Genomic DNA, 25,789 nt, shown 5'->3' on the forward strand with positions numbered 1-25,789 from the left:
CGACGCCTACACGTCCACTCCCCGTCTTCTCGGTCCGTGAGCACAGAGGTGGTTCATCTGTTCATAAATGGACAAGAAGGCATCAGCTCCTGCTACTGGCTTTATTAGGCTGCACCTGTTAAGGCTTATGCAGTGACTTTGGAGGGTTGAATTTGTCTTGGAAATCATCATCTGTGGTTTTAGTCTATGAGCTAAAGGACACGAGGACCATGGCGTCATTCTTTACAACCATTCCCTTGTAGTGGGCGGCCAAGGTTTTTATTTGAGTTAGGGGACCATCTTTAATTTATTGAACCTTCAGGGCCTTCTTCCTAGCGTAAGTGGGAAGTCACAGTACATGCGTTGCATGCGCCTGAATAAAGGTTTTGTATCTTTGGCTTGGCGACGGAATTGATTGCAGCTGCAGGCCGAACGGGAGAGGATGGATGGTTGCTGAATCTTTTGCAGCATATTGTATACTTATATCTTAAGAATTTGGTTTCGATGACCAAGAAAATATTGATAAATCTCTTCGGGAGAAAAACCACTCATGGGCGGTGTGAGAGGAGGTGCGGGCTTTATCGTGAGGGGCCCAGACTCCAAGATGATTGCTGTTGGGAGTTGCCAGCTGTTTTGACACCTCAGTGCCCGAGGATGAATTGAAAGCGGCCTGGTCGGGATTGTATTACGTGCGGCATGCTTTGCATGCTAGAAGGGTCCTCTTGAAGGACGATTTTGCGACCATCATTGGGTGGATTCTACGGACGTCGGAGGGGTTGGTAACTACCACCTGCTGCTGAGAGATATTCGAGCTATGATTCGTGATGGACTGGTCGTTCAAACTAAGCATGTCTTTCGGAAGGCCAATAGGGCCGCAGATTAGATGGCTTCTTTTGTTGCCCAGCACTCGGATGTACACTTATGGGTAGGCGAGGCAAAGTTGCCTAGTGCTCTCCGAGATGTATTGTTTTTTGACTTTTTTTTTTTGCATCCGTATACGTTTGGTATAATACTTCCGTTTCAGCAAAAAAAAAAAAAAAAAAAAAAAAAAAAAAAAAAAAAAAAAAAAAAAAAAAAAAAGAAACAACAACTATAGATACAAGTTCATGACCTTTACCGATCTTTTTGAAATATTTAATGTTTCCAAGCATTTTTGTATATTTTTTAAACTGAAAAAATAAAACAAAAAGATCCAAGAAGCTTGAGGTTCAACGTAATGGCCGGCCCGAAGCTCCTCAAACCTAAGGCCTGAGCAAGTACCGTGCTTGGGCCTGAGAAGTAGGCCTAAAGGCTAATTTTAATTATATTTTGGCTGAGCCTGATCAAACCTAGTCCAGCCCATCCATCGAGTAGATTTAGAGGTGGATCTAGAAATAGTATATTGGTATAAAGAAATGTGTAGATAAATTACAAAGGTTTCGAATAATGGATGGGATAATGGTACAATTGTTTAGTTCTTACACAACTATTTAATATAAAGTGAGTCTTGTTTTTCACGAAACTATATCATTCTCTAAAAAAAAGCTGTCACGGTGCATGAGACTTTTATTCTTGTTGGTTTGGAAAGAATTAAACATGCAGAGTCTTATCCTACATGCCAAGATATTATTTTTATATTTTTAAATTAAGATATTTGAGTCAATAGAGCAATCTTATCTTTGCACTAAAGTCCGTTCTCTAGAACTATATTATTTATCAAAAAAAAAATTATTAATTATTCATAAATATTTGTATTGTCAAAACATTAAAAAGTCTATGAAACTTTTTACAAAAATTAATCAACCAACGTCAAAGATAAAATGGCGATTAACGCATGAGCAGAATCTAGTTCCCCCCCTTCCAATATTGGCATCCCACCACAAATGCACAACGAGGGTTCAAAAGATGACCTTTATTTTCCTGAGTTGGGAAGAAGATTATTATTTCTAATTATGATTGTTGTGGTTCAAATTTGGCCCTAGGGTGACCACACCAGTGGAGTCGGGGGAGTCGCCGTTGATTATAAGGAGAAAACGGGAGCCACCTCCTGCGCGACGGTCGTGGACTTGCACAAAGCCTCACCGGTGTTTCCGGTGAGGGCCCTCCAACGATCAAATTAGAGTGGGATCAATTTGGTCCGGCCCAAAAAAGGTCCCTTAGAAGTTACATGACCGAGCTATTTATAGTCCCGATGGAGAGGCCCAGATGGCAAAGACACTGTCCGCCCTCGTCATGAGGGAGCGTGGCTTTGAGCCGAATGGCGCGCAGCTTAGGCTGATTGGTGGCGTGTAGTACTGTCCGTTCTTGAGAACGGTAGGGTGTTGACAGTCACAGCAGGATATGGCCGGAGTAGTTAAGGTGTCATCTGACTGTTGAAGGCCAGCTATGGAGATGTGGCACGGTAGTATTTGTAATGTGCGACCATGTAAGTGGACATAGGCGCGCATATGGGTGCAGCCATTGGCGAGGCCAAACTCGTTGAGAAATCGTATCATGTGTTTGGCGAGGTCAGCTTGACGGGTGCTGATAGTAGCTCGGCTTCTCGGGTTCCGAGGTGTGCTCAGTGGAGCGCCCGAGCTCGAAAGTCGGGGCGTACTGCTGAGGTAGGCGCCCCGAGCTTGATCGGGGCGGGTCGACAAATATCTAAAGGCACCCCGAACTTGGTCGGGAGAGTCGACGAATATCTGAAGGCACCCTGAGCTTGGTCGGGGGAGTCGGCGAATATCTGAAGTTGGTGAAGCTTTTAGCGGAATCCCGAAGTCGAGCTGACTCTGGATCGAAGTAAAGATTCAGCCGATTGGTGTTGATGTTTATTGGGCCAAAATTAGACGGTCTTTTAATTGTGGGCTGGACGATCCATTTTTCTCCCTAACAATGACAATTATTATATGATAAGAATATCAATTGGCTTTTTTTTTTTGATACAATGGCGACCCAATATATATATATATATATATATATATATATATATATATATATATATATAATATGAGCACATCTAAAAGAGTCATAAAATAGTATGCGATATAAGGACTGCGGTATAGAAGCAGTATCCTCCAGCAAAAAGCACTTGAGTGGTGTGCAGCAACATTCATCATGTTAAGGACTTGTCTTTAAAAATCCGAGTGTACTTTAAATCTCCATGCTAGTACGTAATCACATGTGTCAATGCATAAAAAATGAAAGAATATACCTTGTCCTACCAAAAGTGGCTCGAGCAAATAAAAAAATTATGTCTGCTAGTATCCATTATTTTCATCTTTGCATTAACAATGACCATTATGATAATCCCATTTTATTCTCAGAAGAATGAAGACAATACTTGACAGCGAATGTCAAGCATCTCGTTATTAAAAAAGAAAATAAAATAAAATATGAGTACCTGACATTTGGTGGTTTATGCCTGCTGCACAACAGACATACTCCCACCTCTGCATGTCTCCTAACAAACCTGGCTAAACCTTTAGACATTTTCATCATACAACTAAATGATCCTAAATATGGATCTTCAAACAAAATGAGGATGGAATTCAGTTTCCATAGCCTCCTGCAGTCTTGCTATTGGAGCTTCTATGCCACATTTTCTATAGCATCAGTCTTAAAATCAAAATCCAAAAGTCAAATAGGAATAGAATTTCTTTTGCTAACGAAATCCGTCGGCCTCCTAACTCAAAAAAAAAAAAATCACACGCCATGAAAGATTGCCTACGAAGAGAGACCATCCGCATCCTCTTTCTTCCTCATCAAGCCTCTCCTTCTATCTTATTTCATATCAAGTCGTCTCTTCCATTCATAAGGTATTCCTTCTCTTAAGTCTCCTTTTCATCCTCCAAAACTCTCTTTCTTTTAAAAAATCTCTACACCCAAGAGTTCACTAAATCCGAAGAATGATAAATATATATTTTTTTATATCAGACGAAACTAAAAAATTATATATCAATACTGATGAACACCATATTCTAAAAACTATATATCGATCTACCTAAAGACGTGTATTGGCTTGTTGGATGATTAATTTGCTTGGTTTATATCGTCTGGCTATGTAGTATACTAGTAAAAAGTATATTCTAAAAATTATGATATTTTAAAAACTATGTATCAATTTATCTAAAAACGTGCATTGGCTTGTTGAATGATTAATTTGCTCGGTGTATATTATTTGGTCATATAGTATACTAGTAAAAAGTATATTATAAAAGCTATGCATCAATTTACTTAGAAGCATGTATTGGATTATTGTTCGGTGTATATCAAAGAAACTTGCAGTATGTATCAAAAAGTCGATAAGTGTGCATCATTTGGTTATTTAGTATCTACTGATAAATATAATGTTCTGAAAACTATATATCAATTTGCTTGGAAGTGTGTGTTGGGTTGCTAGATGGCTAATTTGTAAAGTATTTATTATGTACTATATATCGATGAATACCATATTTTAGGCTTAGTAGATAACTAATTTGCTTATTGTGTATTTTTTGGTCATATCATATGTATCGGTAAAATATATACTTTAAAAATGAGGAAGAAAAATGATGCTACATGCTTTTTTTTTTTTTTTTTTTTTTATATAATTACGAGACCGATGACTTTATCAGTAGAAGGAGTCTTTAATTTTTAAATGTTTTTAAGAATACTGAGGAATATATGATAAAACCGGAAGTTCAGCCCAAATTTTCTTCTTTGCCGCCCGCCCCATACGATTTTAGTTCATTTGAAACACGCTGAGAATCACATTACACACGATAAAGAAAAATAAACCCTGCGTGTCAAACATCAAAGCAGTGCGTTGGAAGAAAGACAGTCGTGATGGCTTACAACAACCGCAAACTCACGGACTCCGAAAGCGAAGCTCCTTACGGCGTTTCAAAAGCAGCCTCGGGAAACACAGCAAGGGGGAGTCTTTTCCGAGCCCGTTTGGGATTTTTTAACATTAAAAAGTGAAGGCAGACGGCTCCGCCAGCCCAGCCCTTAGCGGATGCAACCGGAGAGCAGCCTTTCCCTTTCTTTCTTTCTTTTCCCCCTCTTCCATTCTTCTTCTTTTCTTTCCTCTTTCCTTGGCGTGCAAGCGCAGGAGGAGGAGGAGATGGAGATGGGGTTCCTCCTCGAGCTCTTTTTAACGGCCGCCCTCTCCGTCCTCTTCGCCTTCCTCCTAGGCAAGATCTTCGCCGTCGATTCCTCCGCCGATGACCCCGAGGAGAAGCGCGAGAGATCGCCCGAGACGGTCGGCGGAATCCGTCGGGGCGCGGTCGACGGCGACGAAGATCGCCGGCCTGCGGAGGAGATTCTTGAATCGGATCATATTGCTGCGGAGTCGGCGGTGGGGGCTGATAAAGCGAGTAAAGAAATCGACGATGTAGGAGATGGAGGAATCGTTGTCTGGTTGGAGGACGACGGATTGGTTGATCACAGCTTGGAAGGTGGATTTGAAGTAGTGCAAGAACTTGGATTGGATGAAGACTCTGCCAAAAGAATGCCCGAGGGGGTTGGATTTGAGAAGGCTAAGGAGGAAGGAAGGTCAGAGGAGATGAGAGCCAATGAGATTGACCTGGAGAGCGTCAATCTAGAGATGAAGAAACAAGAGGCTAGGATATGTGGAGGAAATATAGAGGGATTGGCAGATGAGTCCTCAAGAGATACGACGGACGAGGTCAAAATGGTAAGCCTTGAAAGATTGCATAAAAAAGAAGAGAGATTAATAAAAGATGCGGACGTCAGAGAACTTGAGCCGACGATGGAGAAAGGAGAAGAAAATAAGCCTGAAGTGAATGTGCTGAATTTGGAAGATGAATCCATTAGGAAAGTGGCTGAGGTGGAGATTGGAGAAGTCGAGAGGTTGCTAAAAGAAGAAGGAAGGCCAGAGGAGGTGATGGCCAGTGAAATTGAGACCCCAGAGAACAAGAATGAACGAGAGCAAATATCTGAAATAGATGTAGGGAGATTGGAATCCACTAGAGAAATGCCTGAGAAAGTCGCACCTGAAAGAATCAAGGAAGAGAAAAGATTATTAATAAAAGAAGATCGCTCAGAGGACTCCAGAGCCAGTGATTTTGACATGGAGAATAAGACTGAAGGAGAGAGACGGCGTCAAGTAAGTTTGCTTAACTTGGAAGATGATTCTATGAGAGAAATGCATGAGGTAGTAGTCGAAGAGACTAGAGAGGAACAAAAACTGCTTAAAGAAGAAGAAAGATCAGCAGAGGTGACATCTAACAATTTTGAGCAAGATAAGGAGATTGAGCAAGAGCAGAGATATGAAGCTGATGCAGTTAAGGTAGAAGAGGACTCTATACAAGCAATGCCTGTGGAGGTGGGAATTGATAGAGTTGACTTTCCTAATTTGGTTGAAAGGGAAGAACGATCGGCTGAAGGTGAAGTTTGTGCTGAGAATGTTGTTCAATCACCTGAAGAAGAAAGGATAGTACAAGAAGGATCTCAAAGTGAAGCTAAAGGACAGAAGATTTGCATCCATGAGGAGGGATCTTTGCTTAATGAGGAAGATGATTGGGAAGGGATTGAGAAGAGTGAGCTGGAAAAGCGCTTTGGTGCCGCGATAGCGTATGTGGGTAGTGGTAGTGGTGGAGATGCATTGTCAAAGCTGAGTAGTGATTTGCAGATGCAATTGTATGGACTACGCAAGGTTGCAACAGAGGGCCCTTGCTATGAGTCGCAGCCATTGGCTTTGAAGGTTTCTGCTCGTGCTAAATGGTACTGCTGAACTTTGCCTTCCTATTTCGATTGTTTCTTTCCGTTCATTTTCTAGTTCTTTTCCTTTACATGGTTGATGAGTTGTTTATAATAGGTACATTTTGATGTAGTGTTGGGTTATATACTCTACTGGCACAATTGGATATGAAGAATGCCAGATGAAACTGATCAAGAATTCCATCAAGCGATACTAAGAAATTCAAGCACCTGTTCAAATATTAAAAGACCGAAAAATGAAAAATGAAAGAAATATATTGATGTCTCCTAAATTTCAAATTTTGTACTTCAAAAAGGAATCTAAGTAATGCAAACTTCTGAAGCTTTAAATGAACTGAGGGTAAGTTCTCACGCTAATACCAAGAAACTGACAAATTGGAGCTTGAGAACACATGAAAGCATCAATGCAGGGAAGATTACTTGATGAATAGAAGGAACATAACCTAATATAATGTCAACTCAAAGAACAACAAGCTTATTGGATGAAGGGAAACTTTAAACATGGAAAATCTGTTTACACAGGTAAATAACTATTCATGAATATCTTACTTTCTGTTCCTTACGACTGCATTAAGAATCAAATGATCTAATTATGAACCTGCCTTGCCATATCGACTAGTTAACAGTTTTTATCTTGTCATTTGCTTGAGTTCCCATGATCTTTTAGTTATTTATGAATTGGCTTTGATTAGCATGACCATTGGATTCACCTAAATGGAGATGCCATTCTGCATCTGATGGTGTGCGGAGGTGTCATGCCTTTTAATTTACCCATTGTTGTTCTAACTCTAAACAAAAGATTTACTCAATATGTGTGGAACGATTCAAGATCCTTAGTGGACAGATATTGGCCATAGATGTCATGAAACTTCACATATTGGATTTAACAGCCGAAACAATTGCTTAGGTACCAACCTTTCAAAATCTGTTAGCAAAAGCCTCGAAGGGTAAAGGAAACATGAAATAGAATAAACTTGAAAAAATAGAGCATAGATATTGATGTTTTAGGATAAATGCAATAAGGAGAAAAGAAGGAAGAGCAAAGAGGGATAAGAGGTGACAATAGAAGAGAGGGGGGGGGGGGGTCTGCACAGCCTGACTGATCCCCTGTTTTTTCATATTTGTAAGGTTGGAGCAAATCAACTCTGTCAGAACCCAAAATTCCCTTGATGTTATGATAGCTATATCTCATATATTACTACCTCATAATGTGATTTTAGAACTCATTTGTTAAGGGTCTATTTATATGGAATTCCCCTCTATATATGCAAAAGCCACTAATAACCATCTGCAACTGACATGTTCAAAACATCATTGAACTAACAAATCTTAAGTATGCATCAAAATGAAGCCTATATATCATGCCAAGCTAGCTTGCAAATGACGCTCTACAACTAAAAATAAGTGAACTTAACAACAATAAACTTGCCTTTTGAGTTGGTAATTTGGTGGTTGTATTCCTTTCTAGTTTTTAAAACACCAGACAAAAAAAAAACCATAATGGAATGACCAAATTTGTCTCCAGAGTCCACAAAATAAACACACTCAAGGACCTTTGAGACAATAGGGGAGAAAGGAGACTCAGTGGAACATGAACTTATGAAAGTGATTTTTTTTTTTTTTTTTTAATTTTATAGTAGAGGCATATAGGGAACTTTTCTACCAAGCACAAGAATCTTAGCAACTTTCTTAATGGAGAAAACTTGTGTTCTACAACTATGCCCGCTACTTAATATAGAAAAATGAGATTTGTTGAAAAAAAACCATTGGAAACAACAAGTATTGTAGTTCAACTATTCACAAATATCAGTAGATTTAATAGTTTTTCAGCAACACTGCATTGAGTATGCATTTTAGCATAGAATAATGTAATATATTAAGCAATTCAAATTGATTTTATTAAGCTCCAACCAAGTTAGCCTAGTGAAATTGTCTACAGATTTGACGGTCTGCCTGAATTTGGGACCCATAGTGTCTATGAATATAGTATTATCCAAGCATATGTGGTCTTTATTTGTATCTTCTCTCATTAGAAAAAAATAGGCCTAAATGCTCTCTTTGTTCATGCTAATTCCTTGCATATTTATTGATAGATAAAAGACTTTGTACAAAAAAGGTGACAGTGCCATTTGTAAGGAGCTATAGATGTAGGGCATTATGCAACATCATGATCCAAATAATTTAACACTTGGACTCATGTTTGTCTGTTGGCATCTTAGTCCTTAGGTCCCAGAAAGCACATTAAGGGAAAAAATAGTTACAAACAGTTTGATGGCTTTGTTAATTTACTGATATATATAGGATGCAAGTAAAACTTAGATATGAAAAGTATCTGGAGTAGACAAGTTGAAAAGAGGGCCCGCGGGGACCCTTCTTTTTAAGACAAACTATCTGTTGTCACATGTGCACAATAACTTTTTGATCCATAGAAGAAGAATTCAACATCTTTGGTCAGTTGACTGTAATCCAAAAACTAGAGGCTAGAATCACTTGATACAAAACCCAGTGACTACTTGACTGCAATATTTTAGATGAGGCGCTGACAGTCACCTAAAGAAGTCCAGTTTTAAATCAACCGATAAACTTTTCCTCCTTTAATAATGTATATGTTATTTTGGAGGTGATACATGCTTTAGGATGACTACTTGCTGGTTGATAATTGATAAGTGATATTACTAGTTGCACATTACTTGTGTGATTGGTTGACAATTTAGGTCCCAACAAATGTTACTTGCATCATTAAATAAGCCAAAGTGTTCTCCCTACCTTTCCACCTGTGAACATTCATAACTTCAACACCACTCCTTTCGTTTTACAACAATAACACTTTTCACTAGTCTTTACAAAGTAATAGGATATAAGGATTGTCTCTTTTCAGATGTACTTGCATAAGAAGATAAATTCACTCCACATAAAACTAGCAGTTGTGATTAGAATTTAAATTACAGTAGTCACAACAATCAGCTCGAAAGGCAACAAATATGTGTCCCTTGACATCCCACAAGCACTTTTGTTGCACTATTGACAACACCAAGATTAGATTCATTAGAACAAACAATGTATTTCAGATGATCTTCTATAGACAAATCAACATTTTCTTCTCTTCACTACTGCATTTGCATGTATAAATTGAAGAGATGATCTTTGTGCCATGAATTGAACGCAAATATCTACAGAGAAAATAACAAAACATATGAAGGGAAAGACTTTAGATTTGCTCTAACTAAGACAGGGAATGATATTACAAAAGATGATGTACAACTTATAACTAACCTGGAGATCATGCTGACACCATTAAACAACAATGGATGGTTACATTAATTCATTTGTTAACCATTATTGTTGAGAGATGCTGTATGTAGCTTTATAGACCAAGATCACTAACATGTATACTTCAACTGGAAAGCTGAAATCTATTAGAGAACGTTGCATGCAAAAGAAATTTTAGAAAAATATTTAAAGAATTGTAATAGAGTATATACTCTTGATGTTCATATTGTACAATAAGAGCTCAATAAAAGAAGAGGGAAATAGAAAGATGAAATGTAAGTAAATGGCCACTGGCTGCCTCATTAGTCTGGCCAATCACCCTATTCTCTTCCAATTATAAAGTTAGAGCAACTCCCTAGCTATAAGATCAATATAACGCCCATGGTATTTCTGCCCACTTAACCCCTGTTATACCTCACAATGTGGGTCAATTTACACTTGCACATAACATCATCATGAACTTAATTAAACATGATGAGAGGAATAAATGATCAAGACCATTTTATAAAATGTGGTGATGAGAAGACAAGATATACTTTTTGAAGACATGCAATGACAGTGAGAAGATGGCTTCCTTAAGACCCATGCTTAAGTGGATCTTCGGTTGTACCTTGATTGTTAGTTATGTTAACAGGGCAGAGAGCTGCTACTTGTGTGATTAACAGTGGTTACATTGTGCAAGGCATGCTTGGCAAAGATTGGGGAGCATGAATCCAGAGATGGCAATGGAGCAGTATATGACTGTTCTGTCTGAGAACATTCCTAGGTGGATCGAAGGGAAACCTGGAGTAAGTCCTATTTTTGAAAGACAAAAATATTCTTCTTCAAATAACTGCTTTCCTCCTTCTAACAGACAATGTGAGGTGAAATCATATATACTCTGATCTTTCATGAACAGCAGGAAGGCAATACTAATCCGGAAACAATGAAATCTGGAATAGGGAAACCTGATTCATGTTCAACTTCACATGACCAACATAGTTCTGAAACTAAAAGGTATCCTGTAAACCTTAAATTTTCTGCCATATGTAATGAAACAATTCTTGAAGTTTTCCCAACTGTCAGTAGCATAGCTTCCTTGATAAATGAAATCCTTTGTAGGAATCTAGAAGGCCCTTCTTCGAGTGAAGAGGAGCATGCAACTGCTGGCTTAGAGCACCAGAAGAAGGTATGTCCATTCAGCCACTTAATACAACATTGTCTACTTAATCTTCATAGATTTATACTTAAACTGTTATGCTTCTAGAGAGGACTAGGAGTCTAGAAAATGATCTGAAATAATGTAGACACGAGGCCTAAGAGTCATGAAATCCTCAAGTTTACTGCCTTTATTCTCTTTGTTTATCTACTGAAATTATGTGACATTTGTTCGATAAGTTTCTTACCATCAGATTTACATAAGCTGTTTGTTACATTGCTATAAAAAAAGTGTTCAATGGATCCAAATTCCAGTTACTATGACCAGCTAACAAGGTAAACAAACAAACATGTACATATTCCTAACAGTTGTGCTGGAAATTTTTTTTGAACCATTAACAGCCTACCAGGTAAATAATCATATATTTCTGAAGTTGCATGACTAAATGGTTAGATAATGTGCCCAGGCAGGGAAGATCTCCTTTAATTGTTGTTCTTTAAAATGTATATTGTATAAAAGATCCTACTTAATTGCGCCCCCCCCCCCCAAAAAAAAAAAATAAAAATAAAAATAAAAATAAAATAAAATAAAATAAAATAAAAAATAAAATAAAAAATCCCTTACTAATCATCCCTTTGCTCTTTCCAAATTATCGACTATTAATCTTTTCTATTCATACAAACATGGAGTAAAGTTCCATTTAAAATTTAAATGTTGAGATAATTAGATAAGGATGTTTAGGTGGGCTCGACTTAGAAGATTGCACCTATCTTACAGTCTCTCCATTTTCCCCCTTCTATGAATTTCAATCATATGGCTTACGCTATCACACATTCAGATCTCTATCTACCTTCTATCTCAACCACTCCCAAAACTTTCTTGCTCCCTCCATCTAAAATGTAAAAATTCTGGTTTCTACCAATTTAGAATACATCTTTTGGGAAAATGAACCATGAGAGAGAGGAGGAGGTGGAGGAATTGATCAAGGAAGAAGAAGAAGAAGCAGATGGAGGAGTAGTAGGAAGAGGAGAAATTGATCAAGGAATAGAATTCAAATTAATCCAGCCGTACCTTAAAAAGATTTTTCACTGATAAGATTTAATGTTTTATTTTTTATATGCATGTGTGTATATATCCACCCCCACAAGGGTTGAATCCTGGCTCCACCCATGTGCCCACGTTTGCTCTCTCTCTTTTATGTTATTGTGTGAAAGAACTTGAGTTAGTTAATGATCATGATATACTTTCACATTAGTCAGTTTAGTCAGGTCTCACACATAAGTAGGGGTGCAAATGGGTCGGGTCGGGTCGGGTCCTAGGTGACCCCGATCCGACCCGGTTTTTTGTTCGGGTCCCAATTTTGGACCCGGACCCGACCCGGTTGAAGATCGGGTCGGGTCGGGTCGGGTCCGAGTCGGGTTCGGGTCGGGTCCGGGTCTGATTCGGGTCGGGTCCGGGTCCGATCGGGTCCAATTTTTTTGTATTTTTGGAAAAAAATTTGGGTAAATCTAATTTGGTCATATCATAATTATGAGGTGCTGGGTGACCCATGACTTGAAAGACTTTGCAATTGAGCTCCAATCAGAACAAATGACCCATGACACACTATATTTAATCTATATGACTGATTGGACGGAACTCGGTGTCTCCCAGCTCCCCTCTCACGAGGACAAAAAAAATCCCAGACCTTCTTCCAAAATCCAATTCCATTACAGAAAACTGGCACATGACCCATATTCAGTTGCAGTGTTCCCTCACTTTCTCCCTTCAAAAGTTAAAAGAAACAAAAACCAAAAAACAGAAGGAAAAAAAAAAAAGGCAGCTACCGAGACACCAGAGGTCTCAACAGTGTAATAGATCGAGAGAGAATCCTGACGGGCCGACGTTCCTTTGGATTCTGTGAACCTATGCTTGTTGCTAACTTGCTATCCTCCCACACTGACCAACAGTACCACAACCCATGCCAAAAAAAAAAAAGAAAAAAAAAAAAGAAAAGACTTTCTTTTGCTTTTCCTCTCTCTCTCTTCGGGTCCATTCGGGTCGGGTCGGGTCCGTTTGGTAAACCCAGACCCGACCCAGAAAATGATTCGGGTCCAATTTTAGGACCCGACCCGGACCCGCGGGTCCTAAAATTCGGGTCGGGTCGGGTCGGGTCGGGTCACGGGTCGACCCGACCCATTTGCAGCCTTACACATAAGCGAATTTTGATCATTGGCTTTTTTCTTTTCCTTTTCTTCTATACCGTTGATTCGAGTAATATGAAACTAATGAGTTCTGTAATGCTTGTGACAAGTTTTTTATATTTGTAGTTGAAAAAAAGGTTGTGAATTCATTAATGTTTCAGTAAACAACTCCTTATCTTAATTCTTAGAGGCTCTTATGTTTTTCTAACATTTATGTCATTCTTGCTTCAAGATATCATGCCTCTAGTTTTTAAGAGAAGTTAACAGTGCCATCTATTTATTATTGCTTACATTTGTTGAATGCTTCTTTAGATTTATGCTATTGTGTGTGACATCTTATGCTATTAATTTGCTTATATTAATTGTATCTTATAAATATTCATATTTGACAGATCAATATTTGTGGGAAAAGCAATTACTTTCTAGCCTTCCTGTATCATATGTCAGAATCCTTCTAAACTTTAATCATTTCATCCTTGAAGTTAAAAATTTTGTTGGCTGTCCGAGGAAAATATCTCAGTTCTGCCTTTGTTGGACTGTTCACTTAATAGATCATATAAATTGGCTGAGCTCTCAGATTTTCATTGGACAAGTCAGATCTTGCAGAGGGGAAAAAGCTGGCTTACTGGCTAGGATTAGAGTGAGAAGGACTTGAGGATGAACTAGGGTCCAAGATGCAAAAATGCTTGAGGCCTGTGTAGTCGTGGTTGGGGCATAGGTGGGGTCTCCATAAGAGAGAATTCTGGATGGTTCGGATAGGCAGTGTTAGTAAGATGACCGGCAGGTGGTGGAGAGAGGAGAGCGGAGAGTGCTAGCTTAAAGGTAGTGTTAGGAGTCGGTTCAAAAGAATAGGGAGCCAAGGGTTTATTAAATGGCTAGCCGATTTAAAGTGAATGAACCATTTCAGATTGGCTTGATACTTCATGGTTTTGATGTTCATGCTGGTTATATAAATGCTTGTTTAAGCTTTCTCAGAGTCTTGGATGATTTCCTGCATCATTTCTAAAATGTTGTATAACATAGATCAGGGGGAAAAGAGTTGGAATTTCTTCATTGTTTTGATATGTTTGTTCAAACTTTGAACCTTATTATCATGTTTATTCTCATTCAGTTATTTGAAGAACTTATAGAACATTCTTCATGAATTCTTCACCTGTTCTGCCATTTTGCCTAGTCCACACATATCAAACAGTTTGTGATCTACCATTTCAGGTTATCTAATGCTACATCAGGCTGTGCTGTTTCCTGTACAATTTCCAATGCTTCATGTTTCAATATTTTTCTCAATTCATCCATTACATCTTTTTTTTTAATACATCATTTTCTTCCATTAATTTAAGCATTCTTTGTCTTACAGGAGTCATAAAGGCAACCTTCTTTTTCTTTCCTGCTCTGCCTAACCGATTGGCATCATATAGTTTCTTGATGGCCTGTTGGCTGACCTTTCTGCCTGCTGTGTCAACGACTCTATCGTGGACGCATTTTTCTGAAATAGGGCCTGTATTGCTGATTATGGTGGGCCGATGGGGATTCTTTAAATAACGTCTGGAAGGTACATGAGACTGTAAATTTGTATATACAATTGTCTTAATGCTGCTGTGTGACAGGAGATATTTATTCCTTTAGTTCTTACACCTCGCGCGTGTGTATATATATATATAAAGACAGCCGGAAAGACATAAATTCCAAGTGTTTGCTGCATGTTGCTGCAAGTTACATTAATTCCAAGAGGTTTCTCTCTGATGCTTGTTGTTTGTCTCTCCACTGGACGATGAAGATACTTCAAGCTTTAAGGGAAATGCATTATAACTATTTAAATCATGGTTTGTTGTGCTCGTACCAGGCTCCAGACTGGTTGCTCGGCGGCACGAGTTGGTATGGATGTGCACCGTGTTGTACTGCGCTTGTACCGACACAGTAGAGGAGGTGGGAGAGAGAGCGAACGGAAGAAAAGAAAAAAGAAGAGAGGGAGGAAGAGAGGAGAGTGGCGGAGAGTCGTCGGATGTCGGCAACCCGGATCAGAGGTGGTTTCATGTTTCATTCGAAATAAGGGTCTGCCTATTTTTGTATTTCACGATTTTTAAGTGAAGCCGGTAAGCAATTCGCTGTAGAGCTCGGAGCGTCCTCCACGTGGCTTGCTGGTCTCTATTGGCCGGTCTCAACCTTCCTCTCTCTTTCTTTCTCTCCCCCCCTCTCTCTCTCTCGCTCGCTCTTTTTTCTTATCTTTTCTTCTCCTTTTCTTCCTCTGGTAATTGATTTCATTTCCGTTGTCCAAACCATTTTAGTCTGCTGCCCGGCCGGCTCGGTATGACCGAAATCGTTCGGTTCAAGATGGTTCACCGATATTAATTTGAATCTTATTGTTATTGATAGCCGTGCACTAAGCGTTTTCTAGTTTCTAGTTGGGGCAGATATGGTTGGTTCAACTAGTTCCCAAGTTAGACCGGTTGGGTTAGTTCCAAGTTAGATAGGAAAAAACATGATCCAGTCTCGACCTGAATTAATCAGTGGGTTATCTTTCTAAATCAGTCGCCATTCTTGAGCCTAAACCATAAGCTTGGTCTGGCCCTACCTCGGTGGAGCAACCGATTGACCCTATCTATTTGTGGCCTTAGTTATTCTTTGCAAGAAGACAGGAGTTATAATTATATGATTTCGCATTAAACCTTCACTTATAGGTTGGATTAGTTTGCAACAAGCTAAACAGTTCTGCGGGATTTTCTTTTTTACTTTTATTTTTATGTATTTGTTTTTAACTGTTTCGAGACCATAGTAAAATTTTGAAATCAGATCTTAATATTGAGTCAAATCAGGCTTATAAATCTTGTAAAAAAGACCCTCAAAAGGGGAACCTGTAGTGATACCATCAGAGAAATGAGTTTGGCATATATTGAATACTTTATAGCCTAATGTCCTAGGCTAAAGAGTTTGGTACTATAGTCATCTAACTAGCCAAAGCCACAGAGCCTTTTCTCGGATGGTATTATAGGGTACCAGTTTGTTTCTTACTCGGTTCTTGCTTCCACAGAGCATAAGATAGCTTTGGCTCGGTGTGTCTATTGGCCTAAGCTCTGACTTAGATGGGACGGGGTTGGTATGGTTAGTGGCTAGAGATTAGCCATCCCTGGCTTTAAACAAAGAAAAAAAAGGAAAATTGCAGTGATCCGGGACGCTAAAAATTTTGAAATGGTTCGAATTACTGATCAAATTCCAATCCTATATACTGACAAAGGGACGAACATTTTTCAGAGAATCACCCATTTTAGTACTATTCTTGTCCAACCATGCTTAACTATATGGTTCTGATGGGATCTCGTGCATTAGTGTTGCATCGGTGACGGTGCTCAAAGAACGTGCACTTGGCTTAGCCTGCGTTTGGGTCCTCTAGAATCTAGACCCGGACCCGACCTGATCCGCTTGCCACCTTCCTAGTTCGCCGAATGCACCCGTTGGTTCTTATATTTGTGATGAACGCCGCAAGGACTGGACCGGACTTGTGCCCTTCTGGCGCGCCATGGATCTCCTCTTCCGTGCCTACGGTGTTGCCTCCGACGACGAGGGAGGCGAAGGCGAAGGCGAAGGCAAAGAGTTAGCAGCCCCGGCTTCCAAGAGACCCCGATCGGAAGGGCATCCTCCGGAGCAAGGGCCCTCGCCGCTGGTGGCCGTTCGGCACCACCGCCCCTCTAGCGGCACAACGGAAGCCCCCCTCGCCGCTGGGAGGTACGTGTCGAAGAGGGAGAGGGCGATCTTGGCGGCATCTTCTAGCGTTTCCGATCCGTCGCCTCCTTTTCCTCCCACGGTCATCACATCTCCTGGTGTTTTGATTTCCCCTATGTTTATCTTCTTGTTTCCCTTACTTACGAGATTCCTTTTAATTATGGTGCCACTAACTCGAAACATATTAGAGCAGAGATAGGGTAAAGAAAATAAAAAGCTCTCTCTCTGTTTTTTTATTTTTTTTACCGAATTAATCGATGGGAAGTATAAGAATGAAGCCTCTTTGTGTCCCTGAGGAGACATTGTTCTTTGTGATTCTTCTACTGAACTTCCAGAAAGAGCGAGGGAAACCCTATGTTTTTCCTGATAACTCGCCATTTTTTATTAGGAAATTTTATGGATAAGTTGTTTAAGTAAATAAAACAATGACCACTTGCCAATTTGGCAGTTGTTTGTCGCCTAACTCTACATCACATTATGAAATTCGAATCTTAGATTGCAACGTTGGGTAGTTATAAAATTAGCCTCAGATGTATTCCGTTGCAGGACTCGTCGGTGAACTGGAATGGTTCGTTCAGTTTTTCCCATTTCAATCTCTAGTACATTGAGCGAAGTGGGGATAAAAGTTTTTGATAAAAATCTCCAGCTTAGTAAATTGTAGGAAAATAATACTACAATATGTATGAAATATTAGAAAAATCCAACCCATAATGTCAATACTGATTGAGGAGATTGAAAAAAAAAAAATTCCAACCAAACATTATATAGGGCGTGAATATAAATTGATAATGTTGTTTGAAATATATAAACATACCATTCAAGTGGGGAAAGGCTTGTATTCTGAAATATGTCAGAAGTGAAAAGCTTGAATGCTGAAATAAAATTAAACCTTATAATTGAGCAAAAAGTAGTTAATAGCAAGAATGTTCTTATAACATAAAATAATGAATTGAAATTTTGATAGAATTGATAAATTACCTTTGATCCAGAGGAATGTTTGTTTGTGTTCAATGGAATTGAAATGTCTCGCTTCAATGGAATGTTCGATGTTTGTGTCTATGTCTAGGAAACTAGACTGGATGTTTGATTATTGGAGCATGCAATTTGACTTGTTGCTGTGATTTTGATCTCAACCATGTAACTCATTGAATTGGATTGAACTTCTGAGCATTAGATTTAATAAACTCTATGTTTGTTTATTTCTGGATTACTTTTAGAATCTTATCTAGAGAAGGCTGGGATTTATATGATGTCAATTTGGGATTGAATCAAGTTGTGTAAAATGATGATTATTTTATGCCAGTCTAGGGTGAAATTTTGAAAACCCTAGCCCAACTTAACCCAAACTGTGCTGGTGTTTTTTCTGACCCTATCCTGATGACTTCTATGTTTATTTGCCTACATAGATATATAGTTTGTGTTACCTGGAACCTTAGGATTAGCATAAAATATCCGCACTCAACAGTTGAACATGCATATTGGTATGACATGAACATAGCTCTATAAGAAGAAAGTCTTAGATATTGAATGAATCTGTTGCTTAGACATATGATCACATCCAACACATGTACCAAACCCCATGTAACAGCTTATAGTTTGGGTTGGATTCAGACTAATGTGGTCCATGTTGCACCTCTAATTCCAATTGAAATCATAAACTTTTGTATCAACTACGATCGATGTTTTACTATCAAGCCTGAGAATAAGAGATACAAGGCAAAGACTGATTGAGTAGATTGCTTGATGGGACTAGGCAAGAAGATAACAAGTGCTGAGGGGGAGAATTATGTGTCTCAAGTACATCATAGGACATATCTGAAACTCAAATCTCTTCTTGTAGAAATGGTCAGCTTGATCTTTTCTACACCATTATTGTTGAACTATGAACATATACTAAGTCTAGGTTAGAAGGTGTAATTGTGGTTTGTACATAAATCAGTTTTGGGGGAAGATCATGTGTAACCAATGATAGACATATGTATACATGCATGCATAATTTACACTGACGAAAAGCGCTTCATTTTGTGGCAAATGTTTTGTAATTCTAAATGGAGTTACAAGAATAGTTAGATGGAAGTGGTGGAAAAGGACCTAAGAAATCTTATGATGCCGCATTTGTTGAAGTGGTTATGAATAATAAAGTGATTCAGGAGGATCACCGAACTGGATGTGAATCACTTTGGCTACTATGAGTATTCAGGAGCATCACCAAACTCAATGTGGATCACTTTGGCTACTACGAATATCTAAGGGGATCACCAAACTCGATGTGGAACATTTTGACCACTACATCTATAGGAGCTTTAGTGCATGGTCCAGTTGCGTGAGCGATACAAGCAGCCAGAAGAATGGCTACCCGTGCTTGAAGTACATTGAAGGACAAAGACGAGTATGACTGCTACTTCTACCTTGACGGATGATGAGATAATGGAACATCTCACACAACTAAAAGGGGAGCTTTGATCCAGAAGGATCATCGGACTCGATGTGGACCACTTCGGCCATTAGGAGTGTTCAAGAGGATCACCAAACTCGATGTGAAATATTTTGGCCACTACAAGTATTCAGGAGGATCACCAAACTCGATATGGATCATTTTGGCCACTACGAGCAAGATTTTCTCAATCAAGTTGCCAAAGTGTTTCACATCAAGTTTGGTGATTTTCTTGAATACTCGTAGTGGCCAAAATATTCCACATTGAGTTTGGTGATCTCTTTGGATACTCGTAGTGGCCAAAGTCCTCCACATTGAGTTTGGTGATTTTTCTGGATACTCGTAGTGACCAAAGTATTCCACATCGAGTCCGGTGATCGTGTTGGATCACAAAGCCCCTAGATAGATGAGATAAATGATATAGTAATGGTCTGATACACTAATTAACTGATGTGCTATTTATCGGTATATACTATCTTCACTTTACTATATGAATGCTGCCACCAGAAAAAATGTATAATGCTTCATTATGCGAACTTCTTTCATGATTTTTTTCAAGACATATGTAACACTAGATTATATTTCCAGGTCCTGTTTACTGCTGAGTAGTTCCTTATGATCTTGCTTTAGGATTCTAGACTAATTCTTATGCAAACTGTGTTGTCACATTTGTTATGCCAGGCTTGTATCACTGGAGCATTCTGGTATAACTTTCCACCAGATTAGATCTTTAATTCACCTAAAATCATAAGATGCTGATAGCTGTCTTGGTTTGGTTTCTGCTTGATTTCAGTTGTTGGAACTCTTTTGGATTCAGATCTACCATCTGACATTTTGGCGTCACTAAAGTGCCAGAAAAACGTCCATGCTCGGAACAAGAAAGTTCCTGATAGACTCTCTGTTGCCCTACATGGCCACACTAAAGCTGTCAATTCTGTACAATGGTCACAGAGTCATGGTTAGTATTACCATTTGGTATTTAATGCCCACAATTTGATAATATTCATCTTCCAAACTTTTAGTAATTTCTGTTTTTTCTGGTTTTGGCTATACATGGTAGATGATACATCTGTACGATATTATGATTGATGTGGAAACTAAGCTTCAGATAAAGGTTGAAACTAATATAGCTTGGCCAGTTTAAACTTTATCCTCTCAAGCTTCTTCTTCTGTCATATTGGGTTTTTGTCTCATAAAACAATAATCTATTTGTTTCAGAACAGACCAATTTCTTTTCTATAGAATGATAGCCTCTAAGTAAAAGCATAAAGATCGAAAGGGGAAAGTGCATCTTAATCATTTTATCAAAAACTAAGGCATGTCTTCTAGCACCACTCTTTATTAATTTTTATGGCCGGGAGTAAACTCTTCAAATATGCTCAAAAGTGATCCATGTATGTTGTAACAATTTTCACATTCTTAATTTAATCTTTCAAGCATGTTGCATTCTTCTATTTACACATTTGGCTTGTTTCAATGCTAAAAATCATCGAACCAAATTTTGAAGTTAGGCGAGATCTGAGCATAAGATGTATCTCAGCCTCAGCACACTTTGGGTTCTATAGTCCAGCAGATGCTTTTATTAAGAGGAATAGTCACATGATAAATACTGATTAAAACCATTTTTCTCATTAGCACTGATGGGGCAGTTCTTGATAGCGAATGACTATTAAATATCTATTTTTCTAGTAATTTCATCATGTTTATGTTTATAGGTTCCTTTATTTAGCTTTTAGGCTGTGTTTGATTGTGGGCAAAGGCCGGTTTAACCCATTTATTCTACTTTAACCCACAAAATGTCATAAAAGCAACCAATTATTCTGAGGGCAAAATGGACATTTTAAAAAAGTTTTTAAAGCATCTTTTTCCTCATAAACTGGAGTAAACTCTTTCACGTGATGGTGTGGAGTAGTTTATAAAGAGGGTTATTAGTAAATTAACCTATTTACTCTAGGTTAACTTATTTCGCATCCAAATGCAACTTTAGTACTTTAAGTGATTTTTAAATCTTTTTTTTTTTACCAGTGTATAGGAAAATTACTACGAGCATAAAACCAATAGTCACTTATGGGACTTATTCAGAAGTACTTTTACTCTATATTGATCATCTTTCCGTGCTCAAGCAACTTTGACTATATACTTGAAGAAAACTTTGAAATGTTAAAAGAAATACTTTATCCTTAATTTGCAGAAATCCTCTCTACTATTCACTTTTGCTTATCAGTATGCTGAATATTACAGGCCATCTTCTTGCTTCTGCTGGAATGGATCATACAGTCCATGTGTGGAATGTATGGAGGAGAAATCAACAGAAGGCACGCGTTTTCAAATTTCATGATGCAGCAGTGAAGAATGTGAGATGGTCTCCACAAGGGCTCTCTTTGCTTTCTTGTGGATATGACTGTTCGTCACGGCTAGTTGATGTTGAAAAGGGGATAGAAACACAACTTTTCAAGGAAGATCAAATTGTGGAGGTGATCAAATTCCATCCCGGCGAATCCAATCTCTTCCTTTCTGGTGGATCAAAGGGCTTCCTTAGACTCTGGGATATACGAGTTGGTATGGTGATACAGGAATATCTCAGAGGTCTTGGCTCGATCCTTGACATTGAATTTAGTGCCGATGGAAAACATTTCATCTCTTCCAGTGACACTTCCAAGAGCAGGGTTTCTGAAAACTCTATCATCGTATGGGATGTCTCACGACAAGTTCCTTTATCTAACCAGGTATTGCTCAATCCTGTTTTCCCTGGTAGTTAAATGGTAATCTTCCTATGTCCTAAGAATAGGAAAGAAAAATCTGTGAAGGTTCAAATTAAAGGCTACACCATGTTGTTTCATTCCTCACATACTGAGCAGAGGCCATGCCACACTAACATAATATACATCTTATGTATCTTGTTTGTATGCATCGAGCTACTTATTTTCTGTTTTCAAATCATATTAGTCTGTGGACCTTGCTTTGAACTAGGAGAAGGTGCAAGAGCAGTCTTCTAACATCTGTGGTGCAAAAGAGCCTAGGGAGTGTTTGTATAAAGCTATAAAATGTTGTAAACAAGAAAAATCTGTTTGCATTTTTGAGAAATAAATGAGATAAAATTGTATAGACTAATTAAACAATGAAGAATAAATTTGCAATTGGAGCTAATATTACTTTCGATAAAATTTAGCGGCAAAAAATTACTTGAATTTTTAATCTTAAATTAAATACACCAGTAATATAATTGTGTGTGCCTCACTGTATAAATTCTCGTATTTTGTTTGTACCTACCATAAATCTACAAATCAAATGCCCAATGGTCCTCAGGATGGACATGGGATGGAAAAGGTGGCCGTTTGATAAATTTATTAGCATTATATGTGCAATCAGTGTGGGAAAACAATTACTTCCGTTGTCAAAACCCTTAATTCTATTTTTGTCCTTATTAACTATAGGTAGGCAAAGGCAGCCAGAGATTTTATTTCAGAAAGTATGAGATGTTCAAAATTACCCTGCTTATTGGGTGTGACAACACCTACTCCTTTTGGGATTAGGAATCCTTTATCCCCAGATACAATGGTGGCACTTGCTTTCCTAGTTAGAACTGATGGCTATCAGCCCTTATCTTCCTTCCATATGTTGTTGAACATGCAACAAATATTTCCTTCAGGCCTGTCTTGAGTGCACTGGAATTGGAGAAATCTATATGATAAAATTATCTTCACTTGACCACTAAAAATGGGTTGATTAATTTTGAAAACCAACATTGTTAGATTTTTTATTTTACATTAACTGGCAAATAACAATTTAATTGGTTACCAACCTGCTGAGTTCATGTTCATGTTGTTATCAGGTTTACACGGAAGCATATACCTGCCCTTGTATCAGGTATCACCCTTCTGACGCTTGTTTTGTTGCACAGTCAAACGGCAACTACATTGCAATTTTCTCTGCCAGAGCCCCCTTCAAGTTAGATAGGTACAGGAGGTATGAGAATCATGGAGTATGGGGCTTCCCCATCAAGTGTAATTTCAGTCTGGATGGCCAAGAACTTGCTTCTGGCTCCTCAGATGGCTGTATGTACTTCTACAGCTATAAATCTTCCGCGCTTGTGAGGAAAATCAAGGCATTCGAGCAGGCGTGCATTGATGTTGCATTCCACCCCATGATGCCTAATGTGATAGCTTCATGCAGTTGGACTGGTGAAGTTTCTGTGTTTGAATAAAACAATATTCCTGCACCTTATCCTTAGAGAGATAGCTGTGTTCATTTTAGTGCGAATTGGCTTTCCAGCCGAGCTCATTCCTTCTGAAAACTCAGTTCGGTTCACTAAAAGTTCCCAGAGGACCTGGTAGATTGTGCATGCTGCTATCTCAGCTGTGCTCTGAAGTAGACCTTACAGGTGAAGCATGTTTGTAAAATAGGAAAGTCGTTGCAAATGCTTGCCGGTTAGATAAGTGGTGAATATAGTACCATGTCATATTTATTGCGTTGTTACTGATACACTGAATGCCAAGTCCTGAATGGAGGAAGTAATGCATTCCTGGGACTCAATATTAGATCATATGGAACTTTGTTCTTGAAATGATACGTAAGACTGGAAAAATCTCTCATGTTTGGTTTGCCTTTCAGAACTTTAACTTTATTTTAACTTGTTGCACTAGAAGTCTTTGTTATTGTTCTTCACAGATGATCTTAAATCGAAATCTTTGTTAATTGAGGGTAGCTTCTTCAGCTAGGAAGTACGTCCTACAGGGCTGTCCTTGTTTAAGCCATAAACAGGGAATTCCAAGTGCTAAAAGATAGCTTTGGTGCTTTTGCTTCTTGAAGTATATTGATATGATAACTAAGAGGCATCATATTTATACATTATATATGTACTTTGAGCTGTATGGACCACTAACAATTGTTTAGGATGTTACATGTATTTATAATGCGACTCCCAGTCCTAGGATCCAAGTTTAAACATTTTTGATATCTCTGAATACTGAACCTCCTCCAAAAACACATCTTCAATAGAATGGAAATATTGGCTGTTAATTGTCCCCTCGGACTTCCGTTTGGACGTAGTAATCATTTCTGTGAGATGACTTATCTATCCCTGAAAAATAGGGATTAGATACTCCTCTATCTGCCCTGTCACCTTCAGATACTGGTCCCTTTGTAACTTTGTTAGTAACGCTCTGCTGGAGGATCTTTCCGCAACACTAAAAACATAACGATTTTTGCAATGGCCGTTGTTAGCTGTCATGAGAGGCCAGGATGTGAAAGATGGCTGTTGTTCGTTCAAGCAGTTCTTTTAGATGATAGCGAAATGCCAAATAACAATTGTTGCATCTCGCAGAAAATAAAAAAAATATATTTTTAGCGGTTTTTTTTTTATAATGATTTTGTTCGAAGCACTCCTGCACTTTTTGTGTAAAGTACCATTGAAAGCAAAAAAAAAAAACACTGTGATTCAATGAATTCAGTTTATTCTTTTCAAATATGTCAATTATCCGTTGAAATAAGCAAACTAAAAGCTGGCTTTTTTAAAAAAAAACAGGCCTTTCAAACAAATTTTCTTGCGATCAAAATGGATTGTCCTGCTCACAATAATAGGACCACCCAATTTCAACCAAATAGACTCTAGCATCAATTGAGCCAGACCTCGGTCCCGCTAAGAATCCGTCCGAGCTCGGACTTCGTCGAGGGCTCCGCCGACTTCAGACAGGTGTCTCCACTGCTACGATTTGCGCCAACCTCTTCTGATGATCATAGCAACGGTCTGAGCCCGAGCTCAAAGCACCCAACTATTCGGGTTACGAGCCCAAGAGCTCCTTCAACCATAGGTCTATTCGCCGACGTGCCCCGACTCGAGCTCAAGGCACCCCCTTTATATTCGCCGACGCGCCCAAGTCGAGTCTGGAGCATCCTTATGTTCGCCGACTTGCCCCGACCCGAGCTTGGGGTTCTTTTTTATATTCGCCGATGTGCCCTGGCCGAGCCCAGGGCGCCCTTATGTTCGTTGACTTGCCCCGACCCAAGCTCGGGACGCTCTCTTTATATTCGCCAGCGTTCCCTGACCGAACTCGGGGCGTCCTTATGTTCGCCGACTTGCCCCAACCCGAGCTAAGGGCGCCCTTAATATTCGACGATACGCCCCAAGCAAGTTCGGGGCGCCCCATCTAACAGTGTGCCTCGATCCTTAAGCTCGGGGCGCCCTACCGAGTAAATCTTGTAATCGAGGAAGCTAGGCCAACCTCAGTGCAGGCCAAGCAGACCTCGCTGAATACATGATGCAACCCCTCATCGAGCTCGGCTTCCCCATGACCACATCCTCATGCATGCTCACACCCGCCTACGTGGTTGTACATTACAACATTACCGCGCCATGCTTTGCTTGCTGACCAACGATAATCGAAGACA

At 39.0% G+C, this 25,789-nt stretch overlaps 2 protein-coding genes across 7 annotated transcripts; both read left to right on the top strand.

Moving 5' to 3' along the window:
- The first annotated feature begins 4,855 nt into the window (after nucleotides 1–4,855).
- LOC103706160 (acyl-CoA-binding domain-containing protein 5) lies at nucleotides 4,856–14,994 on the top strand. 5 transcript variants are annotated; one of them, XM_008790188.4, is made up of 5 exons: nucleotides 4,860–6,663; nucleotides 10,613–10,718; nucleotides 10,832–10,926; nucleotides 11,032–11,098; nucleotides 14,609–14,994. In XM_008790188.4, the coding sequence occupies exons 1-5, from the start codon at nucleotides 4,934–4,936 to the stop codon at nucleotides 14,615–14,617; spliced, it is 2,007 nt and encodes a 668-aa protein (XP_008788410.3). In that variant the 5' UTR covers nucleotides 4,860–4,933; the 3' UTR covers nucleotides 14,618–14,994. The 5 variants fall into 5 exon arrangements, with proteins under 5 accessions (XP_026660121.2, XP_026660122.2, XP_008788410.3 ...); XM_026804318.2 differs by lacking the exon at nucleotides 14,609–14,994 and adding an exon at nucleotides 14,464–14,487 and having other exon boundaries at nucleotides 4,861–6,663; nucleotides 10,829–10,926; XM_008790186.4 differs by having other exon boundaries at nucleotides 4,862–6,663; nucleotides 10,829–10,926.
- A 1,716-nt stretch (nucleotides 14,995–16,710) lies between these two features.
- LOC103706162 (WD repeat-containing protein 25) lies at nucleotides 16,711–23,992 on the top strand. 2 transcript variants are annotated; one of them, XM_026804322.2, is made up of 4 exons: nucleotides 16,711–17,066; nucleotides 20,196–20,360; nucleotides 21,644–22,128; nucleotides 23,304–23,992. In XM_026804322.2, exons 1-4 carry the CDS (start codon nucleotides 16,766–16,768, stop codon nucleotides 23,604–23,606), a joined length of 1,254 nt encoding a protein of 417 aa, XP_026660123.2. In that variant the 5' UTR covers nucleotides 16,711–16,765; the 3' UTR covers nucleotides 23,607–23,992. The 2 variants fall into 2 exon arrangements, with proteins under 2 accessions (XP_026660123.2, XP_008788412.2); XM_008790190.4 differs by having other exon boundaries at nucleotides 16,715–17,066; nucleotides 23,235–23,992.
- The last annotated feature ends 1,797 nt before the right edge of the window (nucleotides 23,993–25,789 follow it).

Source organism: Phoenix dactylifera, chromosome 2, assembly GCF_009389715.1.
Source record: "Phoenix dactylifera cultivar Barhee BC4 chromosome 2, palm_55x_up_171113_PBpolish2nd_filt_p, whole genome shotgun sequence".
Taxonomy (NCBI): domain Eukaryota; kingdom Viridiplantae; phylum Streptophyta; class Magnoliopsida; order Arecales; family Arecaceae; genus Phoenix; species Phoenix dactylifera.

Coding starts and splice junctions, on each gene's coding strand:
- LOC103706162 (XM_008790190.4), top strand. CDS start 16,766: ATGGATCTCCTCTTCCGTGCCTACGGTGTTGCCTCCGACGACGAGGGA. Junction 20,361..21,643: donor ACAATGGTCACAGAGTCATG/GTTAGTATTACC, acceptor TGAATATTACAG/GCCATCTTCTTGCTTCTGCT. Junction 22,129..23,234: donor AAGTTCCTTTATCTAACCAG/GTATTGCTCAAT, acceptor TGTTGTTATCAG/GTTTACACGGAAGCATATAC.
- LOC103706160 (XM_026804318.2), top strand. CDS start 4,934: ATGCAACCGGAGAGCAGCCTTTCCCTTTCTTTCTTTCTTTTCCCCCTC. Junction 10,719..10,828: donor GGATCGAAGGGAAACCTGGA/GTAAGTCCTATT, acceptor TTTCATGAACAG/CAGGAAGGCAATACTAATCC. Junction 10,927..11,031: donor CATAGTTCTGAAACTAAAAG/GTATCCTGTAAA, acceptor AATCCTTTGTAG/GAATCTAGAAGGCCCTTCTT.